General features: G+C 40.9%; 1 protein-coding gene across 16 annotated transcripts in view; it reads left to right on the forward strand.

Moving 5' to 3' along the window:
- Positions 1 to 23,886, forward strand: part of RBFOX2 (RNA binding fox-1 homolog 2) — a 248,305-nt gene that overhangs the window by 78,447 nt on the left and 145,972 nt on the right. For all 16 annotated transcript variants that reach the window (XR_016510420.1, XM_090272516.1, XM_090272521.1 and 13 more), the window contains exon 2: positions 3,313 to 3,363. Coding sequence is in view for 15 of the 16 variants with exons in the window: in XM_090272516.1 (XP_090128642.1) it covers positions 3,313 to 3,363 (51 nt within the window). In the remaining variant the exon portion in view is untranslated. The remainder of the gene's footprint in view (positions 1 to 3,312; positions 3,364 to 23,886) is intronic.

Here is a 23,886-nt window from a genome sequence, read left to right on the forward strand (position 1 = left end):
TCAGCGGTCACTCCCCATTCTTCCCCTTTAGCTTCTGGAACTACTAATTTACTTTCTTCCTCCGTGCATTTGCCCATTCTGGATATTTCATATAAATGGAATCCTACAACATGTAACCTTTTGTAACTCTGGCTTTTTTCATTTAGCATTGATGTTTTCAAGATTTCACCCATGTCATGTCTGCACTTCATTCCTTTTCATTGCTGTCCAGTCATCAGTTGAGGAACATTTGGCTGTTAGGAAATAACGCTGCTATGAACATTTGTGTACAAGGTTTGGGGTGGATATATGTTCTCATTTCCTTAGTTAGACTGGGTGTAGAATTGCCCAGTCCCATAGTAACTCTGTTTTAACGCTTTGAGGGTCTGACATACTGTTTCCAAAGTGGCTGTACCGTTTTATGTTCTTACCAGCAGTGTATGAGAGTCCAATTTCTCCATGTTTTTTCCAAAACTTGTTATTGGTCAACTTTTTATTATAGCCATTCTGATGGGTGTGAAATGTTGTATCACTGTAGTTTTGATTTGCATTTCCTTAATGACTAATGCTGTTGAACATCTTTTCACGGGCTTATTCGACACTTGTATACTTACTTGGAGAACTTCCTGTTCAAACCCTTTGCTCATTTTAAAATTTGGTTTATTTGTCTTTTCGTTGTTGTAAAAGTGTTCTTTATGTTATGTTCTAAATACAAGTCCCTTATCAGACATAAGATTTACAGATATTTTCTCCTGTTCTGTGGGTTGTCTTTTCACTTGATTGCGTCTTCCTCTCAACCCCTCAGCTTTATCGAGTTATGGTTGACGTGTAACATCGTGTAAGTTTAAGGTGAATAGTGTGTTGATTTGCTGCACTTACATATGGCAAAGTGATTACCACCATCGCCTCAGCTAACACCTGCATCATGTCGTGTAATTAACATTTCTTTTTTTCCCTGTGAGAACGTTTAAGATTGCCTTTCTTAGTAACTTTCAAGTATATGATATAGTATTATTAGCTATAATTACTATGCTGTACATTAGATCCTTAGAACTGGTGGCGTCCTTTGAAGAACAAAAGTTTTTAAATTTTGAGGAAGTCCCAATTAGTTTTTCCTTTGTCACTTGTGTTTTTGGTGCCATATTGGAAAAATTATTGCCTAATCAAAGGTGAAGAAGGTTTACTCTTATGTTTCTTCTAAGAGTTTTATGGTTTAAAGTCCGTGATGAATTTTGAGTTAATTTTGTGTATGGTGTGAGATTGAGGTCCAACTTCATTCTTTTATTGTACATGTGGATATCCAGTTGTCCTAGCACCATTTATTGAAACTACTACTTTTCTCCTCCCTTGATTTTTTTGGGGGGGCACCCTTTCAAAAATCAATTTGTCATAACTGCAGGGGTTTATTTGGGGACTTCAGGAGTGCTCCGTTGGTCTGTATGTCTGTCCTTATGTCAGTATTACAATACCTTCATTACTGAACTTTGTAGTAAACTTTGAAATCAGGGAGTATGAGTTTTCCGAACTTTGTTCTGCTTTCTCAAGATTGTTTTGTCACTTCTATGTTTCTTTCTTAAAATCCTCACTGGAGGATATGTTTATTGATTTTAGAGGGGGAAGGGGAGAGAGGGGAGAAGAGAAGCGGGGAGAGAGAGAGAGAGAGAGAGAGAGGAAAGAAGGGAGGGAGAGCTATTAATTGCTTGCCTTCCGCATGCTCACTAAAGGAGTAAACCTGCAATCTAGGTATATACCCTGACTGGGGATTGAACCTGCAACCTTTTGGTGTATGGGACAATGCTCCAACCTACTGAGCCACCGGGCCAGGGCTGCATAGGTTTTATTAGCTATATCATTTTTGCCCTCAAAGATCTAGATTTAATGATTAATGTGAATATGAGACACACAACATAATACACCTTTACAAAAATAAATTTGAGTCATAAGTAGTATGAAAAGTGAATTGTACAAGTAACCTAAACACATTTTAACATATGAGATCTGTCCAGAAAAAGTCCAACCATTGTCAATATAATGAGAACAGTTTGTGGGACATCAGTGTAACCTGGCGGCCAAGGAGAGTGGACTGGAATGCACGTGTGTGAACAATGACAACTTCTCTGTATTAGTCAGTGGGGGCGGTAGACACTGCTGAGTGAGCATGTGTACTGTGTGGCTGTTGCATTCAAAATGACTGAACAAGTAGAGCAGTGAATCTTTATCAGATTTTGTGTTAAGCTTGAACATTCTTCGGTGGAAACTATTGGGATGACTCAGAAGGCCGCAGCTGTGGGCACCTGGTGATCGGCAGCTTCATCACAACAACGCGCCCGCTCATGCATCACGTCTCGTGCAGTTTTTTTGCAAAACATAAAGTCACCCAGGTGACTCAGTCCCCATACATCCCAGATTTGGCACCCTGTGACTTCTCACTTTTCCAAAACTAAAATCACCTTTGAAAGGGAAGAAATTTCAAACCATCGATGCGATTCAGGAAAATACAACGGGACAGCTGATGGCGACTGGGAGAACTGTGTGAGGTCCCAAGGTGCCTACTTCGGAGAGGACTGAGGCATCATTGTCCTGTGTACAATGTTTCTTATATCTTGTAACTTCTTCAATATGTGCCTCTTTTTCATATTACATGGCTGGATACTTCTGAACAGACCTCATTATATACATGTTAGGCATTACTTAAGTCTCTAAGATGATAAAAGGTGGTAGAGGAAGTCTGGAACAGAGGTAGAATTTCATCTAGGTTTAAAAGAATTGAAGAATCAACCAATGAATGCATAACTAGGTGAATAGCAAATTGATCTCTCTCTCTCTCAAATCAATTTTTAAAAATTTTGAAGAACAGAAGGAAAGCAGATTGGATGGGGGGGCGGGGTTGTGCTAAAATTTCTCCAGGTCAAGAGGTAGTTCTCAATAGGGGTGGTGCTGTGCCATTTTCAACCAGGGGACTTGGGTTCAGGACAGCTACTGGCTTTTAGTGGTTAGGGGCCGGGAATGCTCAGGTCCTGCGGTGTGAGGTTAGGGATGGGTCTTCAACAAGTCCCAGTAGCACCCTTGTTGATATATACTGGGAAGGGAGTAGATTTAGCTGTACAAGGAGGAAAACAGTGTTTACAAATAGTGTTTGTAAGCAATTACTGGTTTTCTTGTTTGCTTTTTCCATTGTAGAGGCTGAACTGGGAAAAATGTATGTAGTTAGGTAGAGTGGAAGACAGCCACAGAACAAGGATCTGGTGCAGGAATTTATATTTGATCAATTTGGATGATTTTTATTTTTCTTAATATTTTCTTTCTCTTATAGTTTTCTTTTCTTTCTCTTAGAACGAGCCTCTGACCCCAGGTTATCATGGATTCCCAGCACGGGACAGCCAGGTTGGTATCTGCTATTTATAACTCAGATGATGTTTATGTATATGTGCGTGTGCTTGTTTTATCTAAGGATGCTGTGATAGAGAGCATTTCCTGAAATTTTTTATTTTAAAGAGCGACATGGTTAATTTCAGCAGTGAATTTATGTTTTAGAGATAGAAATAAGGTATATAGAGTGGAGCAAAGGTAGATTTACAATTGTTTGTATGTGAAACAATTTATTCTTGTATTATTATTTATTCTTGTATTTTCCATACGAACAACTGCAAACGTACTTTTCCCCCACCCTATATTTCTCAATCTGAAAAGTATTGTAATCACCTTATTGAAATACTGGCTATTATAGGGGAAAAACCACTCAAGTGCAATCATAATTGCTTTGTTTTTTTCTTCTCCAGGCTATGTAATAATTTTAAACCACATTTTCTTGATGCCTCACCACTCTAAATGCCGGACTTGTCTCTTTGTTCTCTGTCACTTCACCCCTGCTTGCACAGATTTTTTGAGTTTTTTGAGTCCTGCAATAATCTGCAACAAGAAAATTCCATTCTCCTCCCTGGGGGAATTCAGCCTTATGGTTTTAATCAGGGAAGGCTTGCTTGAGAGGGGGAAGTTTCTCCTGTCTTTCTTTGTTAGATAGGAAGGACGACTGGAAAAAGCCCAGGCCCTATTGTGGTTTAGGGCAGAACTGCATCCTACGAGATACCGTCTGTGTGGTTTAGGTGAGTGTGTAAAATGCCTTCCCTCTCTTTTGCTATTTGAAGCTTTGAGCAGATGAGGCTGAAGCAGAGTTAAGGTAGAAGACTAGGCGAGGCTGCTTCAGAGAGATGGCGTGGCTTAAGGCACCAGGCCTCTGAATTCACCTTCTTGCTGTTTGGGGATATTGACATTCTTCAGAGGCCTTGAAAGGGTAGTCCCTAGAAATATCATTGAATGCTTATCTGCCATTCCTTATAGAGTTGTCAGAAAAAAAATGCCACCGTTATTAGGCTTGTCCAAGGGATATGAATCATCAGAGTGCTAAACCAAAGCGGACACAGTTCTCTTTTCCAGAAATGAATTGAATCTCATCAAAGCTCCTGAAGCTGATTTCTAAAGCTAGGAGGGCTCCATAATCAGTAGTCATCTCTTTGGGGGGCCTTCCAGATTTGAGAGTATTTGCCTAATCCTTGCACTTTTGGTGCTGGGCTGGCATCAGATAGGATGTGGAGAAAAAGGAAGAGAGAAAGTGTTGTTCATCTCTGTGACCATCTCCCTGTGGGATCATCACTGTTGGAATTTAAGGTGGCCTCTGTGGAAGTTTTTGGTGAAAGATATGGTCACTTACTGCAGATCTAAAGAGAATATCTAGGGTTTTTTTTCTTTCTTTCTGCTATGGGTTTGCCTTAGAGCTTCTGTAGGCTGTGAAATCTGTGCCCTGTGATAGAAGTTCTATTTCCTGTCCATACATCAGAAAAATATTGTTGCCTGAAGATCTAGCCCCCAGGATTCTGATTGAGTGAGGTCTGAGACTGGGCTTTGTCATTCTGATATTTAGCAGTTCCTGTATGCAGTTCTGTTGTGCACTCAAGGTCTGTGGGCTGCTCTGAAGGAGTGATATTTTCTGTTTCTGTGCTTTTCACCTGTGACCCTTAAAGTATTAGGGATCAAGGTCAGTCTCTTAACATAGTTTTGCATGCTAATACAAGTATTTAATTATTTATAAAGTGTTGCTTATTTTGGAATAGGCTGATTTTAAATAGAGGAAGGTAAAACTAATTGAAGTATGGAAATAGACTTACTGAGTTTAAAAGAATCTAAAAGGGTACTGTATTGTATAACGTTGTGTTCTTCCTGTGGGGATTGCTGATCAATAAGGAGCCAAGCACAAGGAATTAAGAGGAATTTGTTAAAGCACAAAAACTAGAGCATCTGCTTGGAACTCCTTCATTTTTCCTTTCGCGTGCAGCAGGGAGCCCCCTCTGTAACCTGTACGTTCATTACTCATGCTGTCTCCCCTGGAGGCCTGTGCAGACCCTTGGCTGTGGTTTAAAGCTGCTCATTTACTTTGGGGCACATTCTGATGGTGACAGGTTTATTTTAGTTTACTTTCCTGGGCTTTGTTCTGTGGCTAAATCTTTGAATTCGAGATCTTAAGAGTAGTGCAAATAGGCAAATATGGAATAGCTGCCTGTTGTATTTGATGAATACAGAATCCAAATGAGTACGGCTAATTAATGCGCCTAACCTTGTGAACTCGCACTTTGTGCTCTGAGATTTGGGTGGGATTTATCAGTGTGAAACACTGGTTCCTCAGCGGCCTGAGCCGGGCAGGCACTGAACTTGAGATCTCCGCATCTCCCCAGAGTGGTCTGGCTCAGCGAACGCAGCAGCTGGGGAGTGGGGTGAAGGTGAATTTAATTGTGTGTCATTATTTGCGTTTTAAAAATTATTTTGCTGTTCCTTTCTAAATAAATTGGAGCCGTTCCCAGGCAGGATTTTTATCAGCATCTACTGGTGATTTTAAAAGGGATACAAATTACAGGGTTTTTGATTGGTGCAGAGCACTTTCATCAGTATTATCTCATTGTACCCTAACAACCATCTTTTGAAGTAGATAAAGCAAATACTCCCTTTGGAAAGATAAGGAAACTGAGGCACACAGAGATGAAAAGGATTTAGCCAAGGTAACAATACAGATCAGTAGCTGGATAAGAGCTAAACTTGGTCTTTATTTGCTGCAGGCCCTTTCCTCTGTGCTGGGAATCGCCGACTCACCCAGGGGAGAGCGTGGCTGTGTGCACGGGTGCCCGATCAGTCTGTAGTACATTTAGGGGCTTCATAGACCCTCCGAAGCTGTGCCGTAGGTCTAGGAGTCTGTGACCCTGGGTTAAAGACTATTACAACCAAGTTCCTTAGCATGAAGTAGACTAACGTTTCACTGTTTTAGTCACCCTTTCTATCCTGTTATGTAGTTCCTGGCAACACATTTGAATTAAAAACCCGTGAAGGAAAGGAGGGGAAAAAAAGTACCCGCCACCTTGCAGAGCTTTCATTTTTTTATGCAAGGTCACCTTAGCCTGCTTTCTTAACCAGTTACCAAGCTTTATGGGACGGCAATCCGTTGCTTTTCTAAAGCACTCGAAGCACTTCGCTGCTTGCTAGTGTGGTCTCTGTGTGGGCGTGGAGGGGACAGACGTTCAGATTTTCAGAGGTGAGAATCAGCTCAGAAAGGTGACTGCTTTATCTAAGGCTATGCAGGGTTTTAGGTTGATGATACAATGTAGTGGCTTAGATTCCTAGTTGACTGTTTCTTTGTGATTTATGTGTATAAGAGTTCACAAGTGTTGATTAAGGTTGGAATATTTTGTCGGTTTGTAATGTTTTAAATGAGAGAATATTGTGTGCATTAGTTCCAGAGTTTTCATATAGGAGGGGTTTAGGAGCAGCACTCTGATGAGGCTTAGTTTGGCATAGCGAGTTTGCTGTTTTTGCTAGCATTGTTTGTTTATTTGTGATGGCTTTCAGGGGGCTCCTGGAATGTACAGTGGAATCCTAAAGCCAGCCCCTTGCTACCTCTCGGTGCCACAACTTTATGTCTTATAGAATTCGGGTGACCTTATAATTTATCATTGAAGTTGGGGCACTTTTGAGAATGCAAAGGGATGTCAATGGTAACACAGCCCTAAGCAAAGCTGCAGGAATGGGATGGATGGTCACTCTGGCTATAGACTGAGAAATACAGTGGACCTCCTCTTCCTAGAGTAACCGGGGTGTGGGATTATGGCGCCATGCCTGATGCTTGGGGTGCAGCACGGCCACCACACTTGAGGCGGCAGGTGATAGCACAGACTCTTGTTGGGGTCAGGTGTTGAGTCAGCTATGAAAATGGGAATATTAGCTAATTATATTTAATAAAAATGAATACTTGTGAAGTACTTGATTGTTTATAATGTGTGCTTCCATGTATAATCAGTTTTGATCTTCATGGTAGCTCTGCTAGGTAGGTTGGGTTTTTTTACCCATATTTATAGATAAGAAAACCAAAGCAGCGATTTTTACATGAACTTCCCAATGTCACATAGAGGTAAGTGGCATAATTGGGCTTGAACCCCGGATTTCCAGCCTCCATGCCTTGTATTTCCCTTTTGGGTTCTTCTCTCAGTGCGCACTGTTTGAGCTGGGGGTTCTCTTGCTGGTGAGTCAAGACAAGATAGGTGGAGTCTTTGGGGAAGATGGCAGCCTAAAGTCTTCATATGACCAAAAAGTCCCTGAATAACTTATTTCTGGCAAGTTTTCTTTCTTTCTTTTCTTTTTTTTTTTTTTAAATAAGGTTATTTTATTTTATTTATCTGATTTTAGAGAGAGGGGAAAGGAGAGAGGGAGAGAAACATCACTGTGTGGTTGCCTCTCACTCGCGCCCCCGACTGGAGACCTGACATGCATCCTAGTTATGTGCCCTGACTGGGAATCGAACCAACGACACTTGGTTTGCAGGCCGACACTCAATCCACTGAGCCACAGCAGCCAGGGCTAAGTTTTCTTTCTTATTTGTAGACTAGCTTATGGTCCACAATTTTATCTTTTTGTATTTTAAATATAAAGAAAAAAAGTAATGTCATGGTGTCAAGCTCTTTATCTGATTTTTTAAATGTTAAGTCAGTGGCTTCTTAGACTTTTTTCCCTTCAACTTTCTAAAATTCTGTTGTAAAGCCACAGTATGGACATGTTCAGATGATTCACGGTAACAAAGTCGAACTACCCAAGGAGATGTTTAAGTTAACAGATGTTACTTAAACAATTAGAGATTTAAATTCGGAGTGGCAGCCTTTTAATTTAGAGGATAGACTTAAAATGCCAAGGGATATATATTTTTTCCAAAGTATTCTCAATAATTTTTTTTTTCACTTAACTTTTTCTAAACAGTTCTCCACTTTATCCCTGGAAAGGACTTTATTTTAGTCCAAGTTTTCGTACGTCAGCTTTCAGGGATTTTAGTTATTTTGGTTGGTAGCCTTGGACAGTTGCAAACTCATTTTCTTTTATACTCATTTGGTTTGGTGGCAAAGAAATAATGGCTCCTTTTCCTCCCCTGGGGAGAGTTAGAATGAAAGACATAGTGAGGATGTTCAAGTTTTTTTCAGTCTGAAAAAAGTCGGCACCTGCTAGTAAGCAACACCATTGCGATTCATTGTACACGTGCACACATCTGTGTGAATATAACTTAAAATTAAGTCTTACCGAGTAGTACTTACTTTTACTATGTTCTAAGCACTGTGATATTTTCCATTCTATTTAATTCCATTAAAAAAAAATTGTTGTTGTGACCAACAATCGATTGACCAAAATTGATTCTCTTCCTGGACTAATAAATTGCAATATATAGTTTTGCAAACAAAAGTCTGATACTGTTGTCCTTAAAAATGGAGCCTTAAAGAAGCCTCATGTCCTTTAGCCGTCACTTACCTACCCCCCCATCCCTTCATCCCAGCCCTAAGCAACCACTGAATCTTTCTCTGTGAGCTTGCCTATTCTGGACATTTTGTACAAATGGAATCGTACAATATCTGGTCTTTGGCGACTGGCTTCTTTCACTTGGTGTAGGGTTTTCAAGGTTCATCATGTTGTAGCATGAGTCAGTACTTCATCCTTTTTTTGTGGGGGACTGTTACCCCATCATATGGGTTGGTATAGGGCATTCTCAGGGGAGCCTACTGCCTGCCTCTGTAATTCCAGTTCCTGCAGGTCTCAGTTCGCTTTAGCCTCACTGGCTATCCTTTTCATTCTTGGACTCATCAAGCTTGATCCCAGCTTCGGGCCTGTGGAGTCACTGTCTCCCTGCCCCACCCCCCTCAGATTTGCAGTGACCTTCACCCAGATCCTTACCTCCTTCTTATTTGGGTACAAAGTTTACTACTCAAAAGAAGCCTTCCCTGACTGCACCAATGTACAGTTGTCCACGCATGTAACCTGACTGTTGGGTTGTATCTCCTTTGAACTCCTGATTGTTATCTGAAATTATCTAATGTGGGTGCTTGATTGTCTCTCCCTCTAAAATAGAAGTGTGAGCTGTGACCTTGTTTAGAGCAGAGCCTGGTGTGTAGGAGAAGATCAATGAGTATTTGTTGAATGAATACATGGATATTGCCCTCAATTTACTGCTGATATGCCTTTAAAGGTTTTAAGCAGGGAAGTGACATGATCTATTTTACATTTTTAAAAACAACATTCTAGTTGCTGTGAAGAATGAATTTTAGGAGTGCCCTATTCACCCCCCACCCCCCAATACAAGCTTAGACTGTCTAGCAATAAATGTGTCATCTGCTGTGGTTAATATAGATTCCCGCTAGAACTTACTCGTTGAGTGAGAAATTTTATGTCACCCCCTCTCCCAGGTGGACACTGGATTAAAATGACTGGTTCAGAAGCAAAATGTTTCACGTCCCTTTTGTATCTTAAAATCTGTAATAATTTCCTTACTGGCCCCCCTTTTAACTAGAAATACTTCTGTCTTACTTTCACATTACAAGGAGATATGAAACCACTCTTTTTTTCTTCCGCTAGGTTGTCTAGAGCCCCGCTTTCAGTCTTCATGCCGCGTTTATTCAGATAATTGCTTCTCCCCCGTGTCTGACGGCAGCGGCGGTGTCCTTCCGCGGTGTCGCCGGCGCCCTCTAGTGCAGGAAGGGCTGTAAAGGTGTCTGCTCTCGAGCACTTTTCACGAACCGTGTAATCATATTCAGCTCAGGCTTAGTTGATAAACTTTTCCTTCCTGGGAAAAACCATTTTATTTCTTCTGCTTATTGCTGTTTATTTAAATAACATGCTTATTCTACTATTGGCTTATTGACTTTAGACACTATCCTTTGGCTTCCTGCTGTTGATGATGAGAAATGAAGTTTTACATATACTCCCTGCTCTCAAATAGACATCTTTTTTATTAGGTTAAGGTTCATCATTGATTTACAATTGCATAATAATTATATTATTATGAATATGCAAATATTTTTGTAGTTGAACCATAAAATATTATTATTACATTCCCTTATATACTTTCTGTTTCCCCTGGAGTTATTAAATACATACATAAATATATAGGAAAAATATATGTATATATTTTGTAATTACTTTTTCAAAAGGTACTATATGAACTTTATACCATAAAATTCACTCATTGTAATTGTACTTATTCAGTGGTTTTATTAAATTTATAGAGTTCTGCCATTATCACTGCAGTCCAGCTTTAGAACATTTCCATCTTTCCCCCAGATTCTCTTGAATTCTTTTTCAGTGAGTTTCTCCTTTCACTCCAGCCCTAGGCAACCACTAATCTGCTTTCATACTCCATGAAATTCTCTTTTCGGGACATTTCATGTAAATGGAATCATATGATATGTATGTAGTCTTGTGTGTGACTTCTTTCATTTAACATAATGTTTTTGAGGCTTGTCCATGTTACAGTAAATATCATTATATCATTACTTTTTATTGCTGAATAGTGTTGCATCGTGTGGATGTAGCACATTTTATTAATTTGTTTACTAGCTGATAAATATATGGAATGTTTCCAGTTTGGCTATTATGCATAATGCTGTTATGAACATTTACATAGTCTTGAGTGGGCATATGTTTTAATTTCTCTTGGGTAGATTTCTAGAAATAGAATTGCTGGGGTTTATGGTAAGCTCATGCTTAACTTTTAAAATTCTCACCAGAGGATATTTTTAGTGATTTAAGAGGTAGGGAGGTGGGGAGGAAAGCATTGATGTGAGAGAAACAGCGATTGGTTGCCTCCTATATGTGTGCCGGGAGGTCTAACCTGCAACCTTTTTTGGTGTATAGGACAATGTTCCAAAATCAGCTGAACCACCAGGCTAGGGCAGCTCATGTTTAACTTTTTAAGAGACTGCCAAACTATTTTCCAAAGTGGCTTGGTTTTAATTGACCTTTTTGATTGTATTGAGTGTGTAGTGGTATCTTGTGGTTTTAATTTTGCATTTTCCTAATGATTAACAGGAGTACCTTTTCATGTACTTACTATTAACCGTTTGTATGGCTTCTTTGAGACATCTGTTCAAGTCTTTTTAAAAAAAAATTATTTGTTTATTTTTAGAGAGAGGGGAAAGGAGAAAGGGAGAAAAACATCACTGTGTGGTTGCCTCTCACTTGCGCCCCCAACTGGGGACCTGGCCTGCAACCTAGTCATGTGCCCTGACTGGGAATCGAACCAGCGACACTTGGCTCGCAGGCCGATGCTCAATCCACTGAGCCACAGCAGCCAGGGCTTCAAGTCTTCTGTCCACTTTTTTTTTGGTTTGTTTGCCTTCTTAATTATTGAATTATGTTTTTTAGATACAGGTTCTTTGTCAGATTTGCAGTTTGTAAATATTTTTTCTCAGTTATCAGATTTTGCAAGACAGATCTTTCCTCCTTACCCGAATAAAACAAAAAACTATTTGGTAAGTTTGGGCGAACTCTGCATAACCGTCATATGAAAGAGACTATGAAACAGGCATTGACTGTCTCTGCTCAGGACTAGTGATTGCTCCAAGGAAGGTGGGCAGGTTTATAGTGGCTTTGTCCTTGGCCGGCACAGCCTTCTCCACATACTTAGTGATAGACATGTTGGGGCAAGAGAGCTCTTCGTGTAGTCAAGACAAATTATGCTGCTTTCTGCTTCCTAGGGGATGTGGTTTGGTAGAGGATCAGCCAGGTTTATTGGCTCTGACACTGCAGCTTCTCTGTAAGACTTTCATGGAAATACCTCCGTAGACACATCCACACCACACCCACATACCCAGCCCCCCACCCACCCCGGGCCTTTGGGTTTAAATATCAGCCCTGCCACTGCAGGCTGTGACTTGAGGCAAGGTTTTTCCTGTTCTCAGCCTTGGTCTCTTGATTCATACATAACACAGTAGAATCTACTCTGAAAGGTGGTTGTAGGGTTAGAGATAACATGTAAGTTTCCGGGCATGTAATGGGGTCAACAAACCATTTTTCTTGTTTATTTTATAGAAAAGAGCCCTTTGGGAAGCTTTAGAAGGGAACAATTCGTTCTTACAGTCTCTAGTTGCCTGTTTCCACATTCTTTTTTTGATTCTTAGTTATTCACCACCTGAAATGAATTATATCTCTAGATTTGAAATTTCTAGCTCAGGAACATGGCTGTGCCATATTTTCAAGAAAAATATCTCTGTCTGAGGGAAATGAAATATGTGTAAGTTTATTTACCTAACTCATTACAGGTCTTGGCAGGGTCAATAGAAGGAGTCATTTTTGAGGCTTTTATGACTTGAACAGAATCAGGGCCAAACTGAGCTAGACAGTTAGGTCTCTCCAAACTTATCTGGCTCCTTGTTACCCTATTTGCTTATTTCTTCTGCTCTGTGTGTCTTCTCACAGTCCTTCAAGTATCTGTCTTGGATATTTATTTCTTCCTCATGCCTTTTGCTTGAAATTTTTCTCCTTTTCCCAGCAGAATTCTTAGCATCCTGGCCACAGCTTAACCCCCCTTATGAAATGCTTCCTCGTTGCCTGTAATCATTTGAACTCATTTAATACGTTGTCTATAGCACAAGCATTTCCATAAGGTTCAGGTCAAGTGAGTTTGGCAAATATTATTAAGACCATGAGCAAATTATTTAATATCTCTAAGACTCAGTTTTCTCATCTGCGAAGTGAGGATAATGATACTTACTTTTGTAAGTTGGTTGTAAGGATTACATTTTTAAAAATTTCCTAGGTCAAGAGTGACTTACTTACTGGTTGATGCTGTGATGAAGTAATCTCTGCCTTTAGCTTTCCATGTAATCTAGAAAGTCTCTCATCTTTGGGCCCAAGTTTCTTCTTTTTACTTTTAAGAGCTCTTTGGGCTCTAATGGGTTTGTTTTTGTGGCTCTTGGGAGTGTCTTGCTTCATCATGGGAACAGAAGGAGCTTTTATCACTTACCTTCTTACCTCTGAATCTAGCAGGACTGCTGTGGATCTGTGGCTAGAGGAGTGACTTGAGCCAGAAGCGTAGAATGTGTTTGGCTTCTCTTCTCACCTGTCTTCTCGGTAGGTACCTGGTTCCTTTGACACATCCTGTCTCTTAAGCCACCGCCACCGTTGGACTTCTTCCCCTATCTTTGCCTCGTGTTGTGCAGTTGAGGGTTTTTGTGGTTTTGGGTGTCAGAAAAGTCTGTATTCAACTCTTGACCCAGTTGCTTCAGTATTTTGTAAATGGATGGGTCATAACTTCACTGTTCAACTTTCTAGTAGATTGACCTAAAAGTACTTATATAAGCAATTGATTTATATTATAGTGAGAGCTTTTACTGTGGCCATCAAAAAGAGTTATCTGACCAAAGTTGGTTAATCACTGGGACTATTTACAAAGGAAGGTTATAGAATTTCCTTTATTAGCAATTTCCAAAATTAGGAGCTTTATCTGTCTAGATTAGGGCAGTAAGTAGTTAGTAGGCTATATTCTTGCTGTAGTGCTTAGTACCAGCAAACAGCAGCTAGCCTCCTCTCAGCCAGCCCTGACTACCATTTTCTGTTTGCTTTTAAGAAGCTCGATATATCTCCTCAACCCTTTGTTTAACAGTCATCTAAATCATTCGACATAAATCTGTCATTTGACAGATGATTTATAATGAAACCAACTAGTTAAGTAAAAGATAAGGCAAAAGGTCTCATAGCTGGCAGACAACACAGTTATGTGTTTCAGTTATAGAGTAAGCATTTGTATTAGTAGCATTAGCTGTATGCCATTATACTGAGCTGATTTAGGGTAGATTTAGAGAGGCAAAGGGATACTACAGACAACTTAAGGTTTTTGTTAGAAAATTTGGTGCTGCCAGAAAATAATTTCAGCAAATTCTGCGACAGCATACATTTAAACACAGGCCCAACTCTGATCTCACTGGGATCTTATTGCTCTGCTTAGCCTTCATCTGCTGAAAACTCTTTAATGGATATTCTAGGCCTTCCCTGATCTGGCCCCAGTCCTTTTCCTTCTGTGTCATGTAAGGCATTATGTGTTCTAGACACGTTATGGTGTAGGGCAGTTTAGCTTTGCAATCAGATAGGGGTTTTAATTCTAACTTTTTTATTTACGATATTGTCCATGTTTAAATATATCCCATCCTTTGAATCCCATTTTAAAACAAATATTTAAAAGATTTTACTAATTTATTTTTAGAGAGAGGGGAAGGGAAGGAAAAAGAGAGGGAAAGAAACATTGATAGGTTGCCTCTCGCATGCCCCCAACTGGGGACCTGGCCCACAACCCAGGCATGTGCCCTGACCAAGAATCGAACTGGTAACCTTTGGGTTCACAGGCTGGCGCTCAATCCACTGAGCCACACCAGCCAGGGCAGAATCCCATTTTAAATGCTACTTTCTCCATGTAGCCTTGCCTGGTGCACTTATTGGGAATAGACTTTTTTTTTTCCCCCATTTTTTTAAAAGTATATTTTATCGATTATGTTGTTACAGTAGTTCCAATTTTTTTCCCCTTTGCTCCCCTCTGCCCAGTACCCCCTTCCCTCCAGCAGTCGTACCCCCTTTAGTTCATGTCCATGGGTCGTGCATATAAATTCTTTGGCTTCACCATTTCCTATATTTTTCTTAACTTCCACCTGTCTATTTTGTACCAACCAATTATGCTTCTTAGTCCCTGCACCATTTCCCCATTTCTCCCCCTCCCTCCTCCCAGCTGATAACCCTCCAAATGATCCCCATACCTATGATTCTGTTCCTATTCTGGTTTGCTTAGTTGGATTTTGTTTTTATTTTTTAGATTCAGTTGTTGATAGCTGTGAGTTTGTTGTCATTTTAGTGTTTGTAGCTTTGATCTTCTTTTTCTTAAGTAAGTCCCTTTAACATTTCATATAATAATGGCTTGGTGATGATGAGTTCCTTAAGCTTTACCTTGTCTGGGAAGCACTTCATCTGCCCTTCCATTCTAAATGATAGCCTTGCTGGATAGAGTAGTCTTGGTTGTGGGTCCTTGCTTTTCATCAGATTGAATACTGCTTGCTAGTCCCTTCCTGCCTGCAAAGTCTCCTCTGAGAAATCAGCTGATAGTCCTATAGGCACCCCCCGTAGGCAACTCTGCCTCTCTCTTGCTGCTCCCAAGACTCTGTCTTTATCTTTCACCTTTGTCATCTCAATCATGATGCGTACTGGTGTGGTCCCCTCTGGGTCCAGCTCGCCCGGGACCCTCCGTGCTTCCCAGACCTGTATGTCCATCTCCTTTGCAAAATTTGGGAAGTTTTCCTCATTTTTTTCAATTCTTGTTTCCTCATTCTGTACTGGTTGACTGTATTTTTCTTCCTTATGATTTGAACCCCGGTTTCCTTCCCTTCATCATTGGTTTTGCGTGGATTTTCCTTCGTTTCACTTAGCATAGCCTTCACTTCTTCTCTTATGCGTTTGCCATACTCAAGCATATCTGTCAAGCCTGTGAGCATCTTTGTCACCAGTGTTTTGAATTCTGCGTCTGTTAGGTTGGCTATCTCCTCATCTGTTAGGTTGGCTATCTCCTTGTCTCTTAGTTCTCCCACTGGAACCTTGATCTGCTTCCCCTTTTGGGCCATATTTCTCTGTCTTCTCATTCTGACAGGCTCCTATGTTTATTTGCCTCCGCGTCCCAAGTAGAGCTGTCACTTCTGTTGGGAATAGACTCTTAATGTCTTCTGAACTTGCAGGCAAATTCTTTCTATTATGTACTGGTACTTTATCACTGCCTCTTAGGTTACAGTGAGCAGGTTTGATGATCCGTATAGTTCTCTAAGAACAAGGACCCCTATCATGCTTCATGTTCTTCATATTTTTGTACTTTGCACAAAGTAAATACCTAGTAAGAATTTGGTAAAGGGATAAATTATAAAGTAAACTTACCTTCAGCTTTTTTGAAATAGAGAGCCTACTCTGTTGAGAATTTTTCCTGTGGGCAAAGGGAAAAAAAACCTTTGTTCAAACTTTAGCTAGGTTTTTATTGACTTTGCTTTTCCAGAATGATATGAAAAATTAATCCTTAAGAAGCTAGATATCTGATCTTCAGCAAAAGAGGGCCTCTTACAGGTTTAATGGGTTTGGTCAAGTGGATAGTAAATGTAAATCTGTCATTTTATGGAGCCAAAAAAGGCTCTTAAAACACTCAATAAATATCCCGATTGAATTAGAACTTTTCAACAGGGGACTGTCTATGCATCTCCTATTATTAGGATCCTTCATTGTTTCTTTAGAGCACTGTTAGCCTGTGCTGTCACAAGCTTTTGGTGTCATGTGGATCACAGAATCATCTCAGCTGAAGATGCTTCTAAGCTTCTTAATTTTATTATTTTGTTATTGGTACAGGGAACTCATGCATTAATTCTAACAGAAATTTCTTAATTTCAGAGTAACAAGTAGAGGAGTCTCCATGAAAAGAGAGCTAGCATGATTGGACACTTGATTATCTGCCAGGCCCCAAATAAAGCATTTACCTAGTATTATTTAATTTCATCCCATTTTGCAGGTGAGGAAACCAGCTCAAGGAGACTTAAGTCATTTCCCAAGGTTGTGTAGCTGTTAATTGGGGAAGCTGGGTTTTAAATCTAAATGCATTAGATTTCAAAGTTTATTGTTATCTTTCCAATAATTTTCCAATAAATTTTCGCCACAACTTGCTCTGGTTCAGTGGGTTGAGCATTGTCCTACAAATCAAAGGGTCTCCAGTTCGATTCCTAGTCAAGGCACACGCCCGAGTTGTGGGCCAGGCCATGGTCGGGGGTGTGTAAGAGGCAACCAGTTGATGTTTCTCTTCCCCTCTCTCTAAAAATAAATAAAACCTTTACAAAAATAATTTTTAAAAATTTTCATTCGCACTTGACATACTATATTAGTTTCAGGTGTACAATGTAGTGATTAGGTATTTATATAACTTACATAGTCATTACCCTGACAACAAAGTTACTACAATATTATTGACTATAATCACTATGCTGTACTTTACATCCCTGTGATTATTTTTATTTTTATTATAACAGGCAGTTTGTATATTTTAATCTCTTCCCATTTTTAGCCATCCCCTCAATTCTCCTTCCATCTGGCAGCCATCAGGATTTCAGAGTTGATGATATTTCTGGTGTGCACATGTCTTCTACTTATTTCCTTTTACTTGAATGTTCTTTTCTTTCACATTTTACTTGCATGTTTGATTTTTCCTTGGTCAACAACAAATATTATTTCCCTGTTTGCTCCCCTCCCCAGCGCTTTACTGAGATGATAATTCTGTATTATATTTCTGTAATCCTGTAAGTTTATATAATGCTTTCATATTCATTCTAAGTTGGTCTTGGTGAGACCTCAGTGTGGACTGTATACAGGGTGTCAGAGTTTTAATCTCCATTAGCAGATGAGGATATTAAGCTTTCCAGTTTTGTGAAAGATTTGCCGAAAGTGGATAATCAGTGACTAATGAGTGGCTAGAGCTTTGCTTTTTTAAAAAAAGATTTTATTTATTTTTAGAGCAAGGGTAAGGGAAGGTAAAAAGAGAGGGAGAGAAACATCAATGCATGCACAGACGAGATAACATAGATCGGTTGCCTCTTACACAAGGCCCTGAGCAGGGGACCTGGGTCACAGCCCAGGCATGTGTCCTGACTGAGAATCGAACCCCGCGACTTTCCTTTTGTAGGCAGGCACTGAATCCACTGAGCCACACCAGCCAGGGCTAGGGCTTAGCTTTTGTTTTGAAAAGGTACGTTGACCATCAGACTACATTTTTTAACAGCGAATTCTATTTTTCAAGCAAATTATATGTACACAATATATAAAAAATACAAGTGGTGTGGTCCTAGTAGAAAAGATGTGGAGAAGACCTGGAGGTCTCCCCTACGGTGTGCCCTGAGGCTTCTCAGCTGACTGGAACAACCACTGGGGAATGATCAGAGAAGTTTGGTATCGGACAGGTCTGGATTCAGATTCTAGTTTGGGCCTGATATTTAACCTTTCTGATCTCTTAGGCTTGGTTGCTCATTTATAAAATGGGAATGTTTTATAGGATTGCTGATAAATAGTACGTCAGACCCATGTCAAAGCCTAGCACAGTGCCCTCTGCTGCTCTGGAGGGGAGTTGAGGGCATCAGGCAGTGCAGGTCATCCTGCACCCTGGGCAGGACTCCCCCTGAATGGGGTGGGGTGCTCACTGCTGAGCCTGGGCCTCCATAGGACTCATAGCCTGGTGCTCCAACTTGACCAAAGGTTGGGCAACCCTTTTCTGTACAAGCTCAGAGAGAAAATATTTTAGGCTTTTTGGGCCATGCTGTCCCTGGTGCAGCTGCTCAGCTTGCTGCTGTGTGAAGAAGGAACACATAAAGGAATGAGCATGGCTGTTTTCTAATAAAACTTTGTGGGCACTGAAATTTGAATTTCATAAAAATTTCACATGTCATGAAATAGTACACTTCTTTTGATTCCCCTTCCCAACCATTAAAAAAATCTTATCTTACGGTCTGTACATGGGTGTATAAGAAGCCACAGGCTAGATTTGGCCCATGGATCATAGTTACTGACTCCTGATTTAAACATTACTTGTTGGTAACCAGTACAGTTTTTGACCCTGTGAAGATGAACTTAATTTAAAAATGGTTGCTGTTAAGGAAATAGTGATAGTAGGAAAGACTTAATTTTCACAATAGGAAAAGGTAGGATTTTTTTTTCTCCCTCTCCTCAGGAATAGCTACACGTTCATTAGTTTCTTTACCCTTTATGAAGTGGTTGAAATGCAGTTTTCCTTGCCTTGGTAATGACTAATTGAAAACAGTTTCTAAATAAAGACTGTATAATATAGTGGAAAGACCACAGGTCATGTGAGAGTCAGGAAACCTGGCTTTGTCACTAATTCTATGACTTTGTATATGTCACTGTGCCTCTTTGGGTTCTTCAATTTCCTCATATAAGCGAGGAAGTTGGAGACAATAATATAAGAAGTCTTTGCCAGCTCTAATGTTTTCTTAGTGTGCTTTTAGTTGTCTGGAATGGTCCTGTGAAACAGGTTTCATTTATAGAAACTGTAAGGACTTCACCAGTTAGTATTCTTTTTAAATGCCAACAGCGTTTCACATTGCATTGGACACTGTTTATAAAAGGAATTCTTCCCATTGTGCTAATGATAGCTGTTTCTGAAGTGAAATGCAATTGTGACTTAAATTCCGCATACCTTTCCTCTAAATGCTGTTGACTTCTTGTTCTGCCATCCTGAAGCAGTTCAACTGGAGACAGGCTGCAGATCCAAAGAGAAGGGGACAGGCAAGACTGGAAGAGGAAAAGGTCCGTGCTGACTCTGTATGGGCTTAGGAAATTTCATAACTGGAAGCCTTTCCTCAAGTCTGAGGTACACTCCAAGGACCGTTGGCTCTCCTGGGACGGGAGAAGAAAAGGGGGGGGGGGAGCAATGGAGCGAGTAGCTATGTTCATTTTAGTCAACAGAGGGCACCCAGAGCAAAGCGCAAAGCAAGTGCTCTGTGATGCTCTGGGGACTCTGCTCCTCTCTCAGGACGGGGTGCTGTGCAGGGGACTCACTGTACGTCTGTCTCTTCCATTTTGTTTTATCCACATCCACGTTCTCAGGTATTTTGTCCCATGCTGAAGTCAGATATTCTAAATGCAGTCCTGATAATTGTTATTTGCTTCCAACGTAAGTGGAAAATCAATTCTCTCAGTGTCTTGGAGTGAATTATCCCATATTGTGAAGTCTGGGATTTTGGGCTCCAATTTAATTCAATGTCCACTGAGTAAATATTTCTGAAATATTATTGTTCTGAAAGAGCACTTAATATCTGCATAGCATATTGTAAGACTGCTTTGCTCTTATACCTAGAGCGGTGGTCCTCAAGATGTAATTCCTAGACCATCAGCATCACTGTGGAACTTCATGGTCTCCTCCTCCCCACGGACTTACTAAATCAGAATGCTGGGGGTGGGGATGGACCCTTGGTTCAGCAGGTTCTCCAGGGGATTCTGATGCACCGTCGAGTTGGGAACCACTGCCAGAGAAGGGGACACTGAGGCTTACTGAAGACCATGTGCCTGATGTTCCCCTAGGATTTCATCTTCATCTGCATTTTCCAGATGAGGACACCAAGCCTAGAAGGTCTCAATGACTGCTAGTCATACATAAAATAGGTGGAAGCGTGGAGATTTGAATCTTGGTCTTTTTGACTCCAGAGCCATGCTACAGTGTCTGCTAAGAAAATGATAAGAGGCATTGTATTATTTAAATTCATTTTTTTAAAAAGATTTTACTTATTTTTAGAGAGAGGGAAAGGGAGGGAGAAGGAAAGGGAGAGAAACATCGACGTGAGAGAGAAACATATATTGGTTGCCTCTTGTAAGTGCCTCAGTTGGGGACTGGAACCTGCAACCCAGACATGTGCGCTGACTGGGAGTCAAACTGGCTGCCTTTCGTTTTGTGGGATGACGCCCAACCAACTGAGCCACACTGGTTGGGGCTAAGTTCATTTTTTAAACATCCTTAAACTCTTTTTCTTAAGAGCAGTATACACTTATGAAAGAAAATTCAGAAAATACAGCAGACCAAAAGAATAAAATAAACTTTTTTTGCTTTTTATTGTTTGTTAGTCTAATCTTGTTTCTAGGCAGCCACATTTGAATATACATGCATTTTAAATTTTCTTATAAAATCTCATTACATTGTACTAACTTGTAACATGCTTCTAGTTATTTCCTGTTCCACTGTTTACATCCTTTCATGTCACTAACTATTTATACAGCATCACTTTCATGGCTGCCTGGTATTCCATTGTAAGGTTCTGTCATCATTCTTCCTGAAGTCCATCTTAAGTTGTTTTGATTCCATGATAGGCTTCTAAGGGGACTAGGATACTGAGTGCTCCGCTACCCTAGATAAGCAGTTTACGCACAGTGGCTTTCAGTATTATAATTAAAGCGATACAGACAGATAATGGTTGAGGAGGGAAAAGGAGCTGTAGAGACAATACTAAGCCTAATGTTTGAAGTTAAAGTGAGTCTAGAAAGAAGAAAAATAGTTGAAGTAAAAACTCCAGAAGTATTAGGAATGGACTAGGGATGTGTGAGTGAGATGGGTTAAAACCAATAGAAGAATGATTATGAACAATTTGATGCCAGTGGCCTGCTTTTATTGCTGCCTTTTGATATAGAGGCTGATCTGCTGGGTGACTGTATGAAAAGACTGGGCATAAGGCTTTTATAAATAATGGTTATTATTTATTGAGTACCTTCTGTGTGCCAGGCAACGTAGTAATCATTTACATAGATTTTCCCATTTAATTTTTAAAATAACCGCATGCATTGTAAACCGCAAGTGGAAACTCCGAGTGAGGCTTAGAGTAAGTTGTTCAAGTGCTTTGATTGGAACCTAGATTTGTTGAACCTTCCAAACCTGTGCTTTTACAGTATCATTTCTCTTCATTCTTTTTGCATCATGTGGCAGGTCATTAGTTACCGCCGGGGGTGAGGTGGGGGTGGGAGGTGATTTTACTGTCTGCAGGGACAGAGGGAAACTGTATGTGGACGGAAGGACACTAAAGTCAAGACAGAGCAGGGGTAGACTTTAAGACCCAGGCAAAGCTGCCATCCAGCCCGGTTATCTTGGGAAACGTGTAAGCCGGAGCTGGAGACTGCAGGGGAGCAGGGGACAGAAATAGCAAAGCGAGTAGTTGACAGGAAGGAGCGAGGGCAGGCCCTTAGAAACAAGGGGTGGCCAGAAGCTTCCACTCTCTCTCATTAAATTTCCCTTTCTAAAGGAGGTTGTCATCCCTCTCAGGCATTTTTTACAGCTTTATTGAGATCTAAGTTGGTACTATACAATTTACCTGTTTAAAGTGTACAGGTCACTCACTTAAAGTATACAGTTCTTTGGCGTTGTAGTATGTTCACCGTTACGTTCACAGTTGTTCAGCCGTCACCACAGCCAATTTTAGAACATTTTGATCACTCCAAAAAGAAGCCACCTACCCCCTTAGTCATCATTTTCCAGTTGCCCTACCCTTCCCCCCTCCCCAGCCCTAGGCAACCACTAATCTACTTTTGGTCTCTATATATTTGCTTTTTCTGTATATTTCATTCAGATGGACTCAATATAATGTGTGGTCCTTTATGTCTGGCTTCTTTCGTTGAGCGAATGCGCTCAGGGCTCCTCCATGTTGTGGCATGCGTCAGTACTTCATTCTTTTTTGTTGCCAAATAATACTCCGTTATATGGATACATCACAGCTTATTTAGTTTTTTATTTTGGTTAACAAAGGTAAAGGAAATGAATGAGACAATAAATAAGAATTTTTCTTCCTAGCTTAAAATGGACGGAATGGGCAAGTATTGTGAAAAACAAACCTACCGGGCTCTCTTGAGGAATTTTAACTGAAGGCGTAGATAGGTAAATAGGACACCCGGCATCTGCTGCTTAGGGGGTGTTTGTGGGAAAGCGGCAGCTCCTCTGACCTGAACACGTGCGGCACTCAGGGAGCTCATTGTGTAAACCTTGTGTGTCGGCCAGTGCCGTCGCCCCCTACAATACCTCCTGTGGAACCAGAGAGGCCGTTGCCGATCTAATCTGGGTACCTTTCCCTTGCTTACTGCAGCTCTGGATCCCTAGAGCGTTTGCTCTAAAGAGCTGCCAGTTTGTCGAGTGCTGGCAGTTGCAAGATTATTTCTGACTATACGATTTGTTCAGTGGAGATTACACCCACCTTTCAGGTCCTGACCCATTGGCCAGAAATAGCAACTGTCCTTCCCGTATTTTTGGAATGAATGCTTAACTCTAAGGCCCCGGTATGTCCTTCTCAGTGTAGTGTCGGGAGGGCTCCTTCAGCAAGCAAATGGCGTGCTCTTCCCGAGGCTGGGTTCTTTATGTTGTCTTCATTGCTTTCTGGTGCTTTCTTTGCTGGTTTACTATCCAAGGAACAGAGAGTTCTGACCTTCATCAAATGAATGGTCTGGGCCAGGACGTAAGCCCAAAACCTTTTAGTTTGTATTCCCGAAATGGTGTGGCTGGCTTTGTCCTGGGCCTGAACTTTCATCTAGTTTGGAGAGTGAGTTATAATTACTTGTCTTCTATGGCATGTCTGCCCTAACACTGAAACGAGAACAGGGTAGGAGGCACATCAGCTTGGCCCTCAGGTCCTAAATCATGGAATGTCAGAGCTGGACTTCCTCACAGCATCCTCGTTCTGCAGGTGGCACTGAGTCCCAGGGAGGTTAGGATACTTCCCCAAGGCCGTCCTCTTCTGTGCGTCATGCTCTTGCTAGTGGCCCAGCTGGGTCTGTGATGCCGAGCCTTCACTCTCAGCTCAGTGCTTTCCCCCGGTGTAGGCTGCGACCCGAGGAATGCGCGCTCATGTGACCAAGGAGTGGCCCTCCAGCAGTGCAGGCCAGAAGGGGTATGTGTGAGAGCTAGCCAGGTAGGGGTTGTGATGACGAAAACTGGTGAGAGAGAGAGCAGGAGCACTGCTGTGAGCTTGGCTGCCACTGGCTAGTTAGTGAGCCCAGCCCTTCCGGTCTTCCCAGGACGCG

Source organism: Furipterus horrens, unplaced genomic scaffold, assembly GCF_987537825.1.
Source record: "Furipterus horrens unplaced genomic scaffold, mFurHor1.1.pri manual_scaffold_4, whole genome shotgun sequence".
Taxonomy (NCBI): domain Eukaryota; kingdom Metazoa; phylum Chordata; class Mammalia; order Chiroptera; family Furipteridae; genus Furipterus; species Furipterus horrens.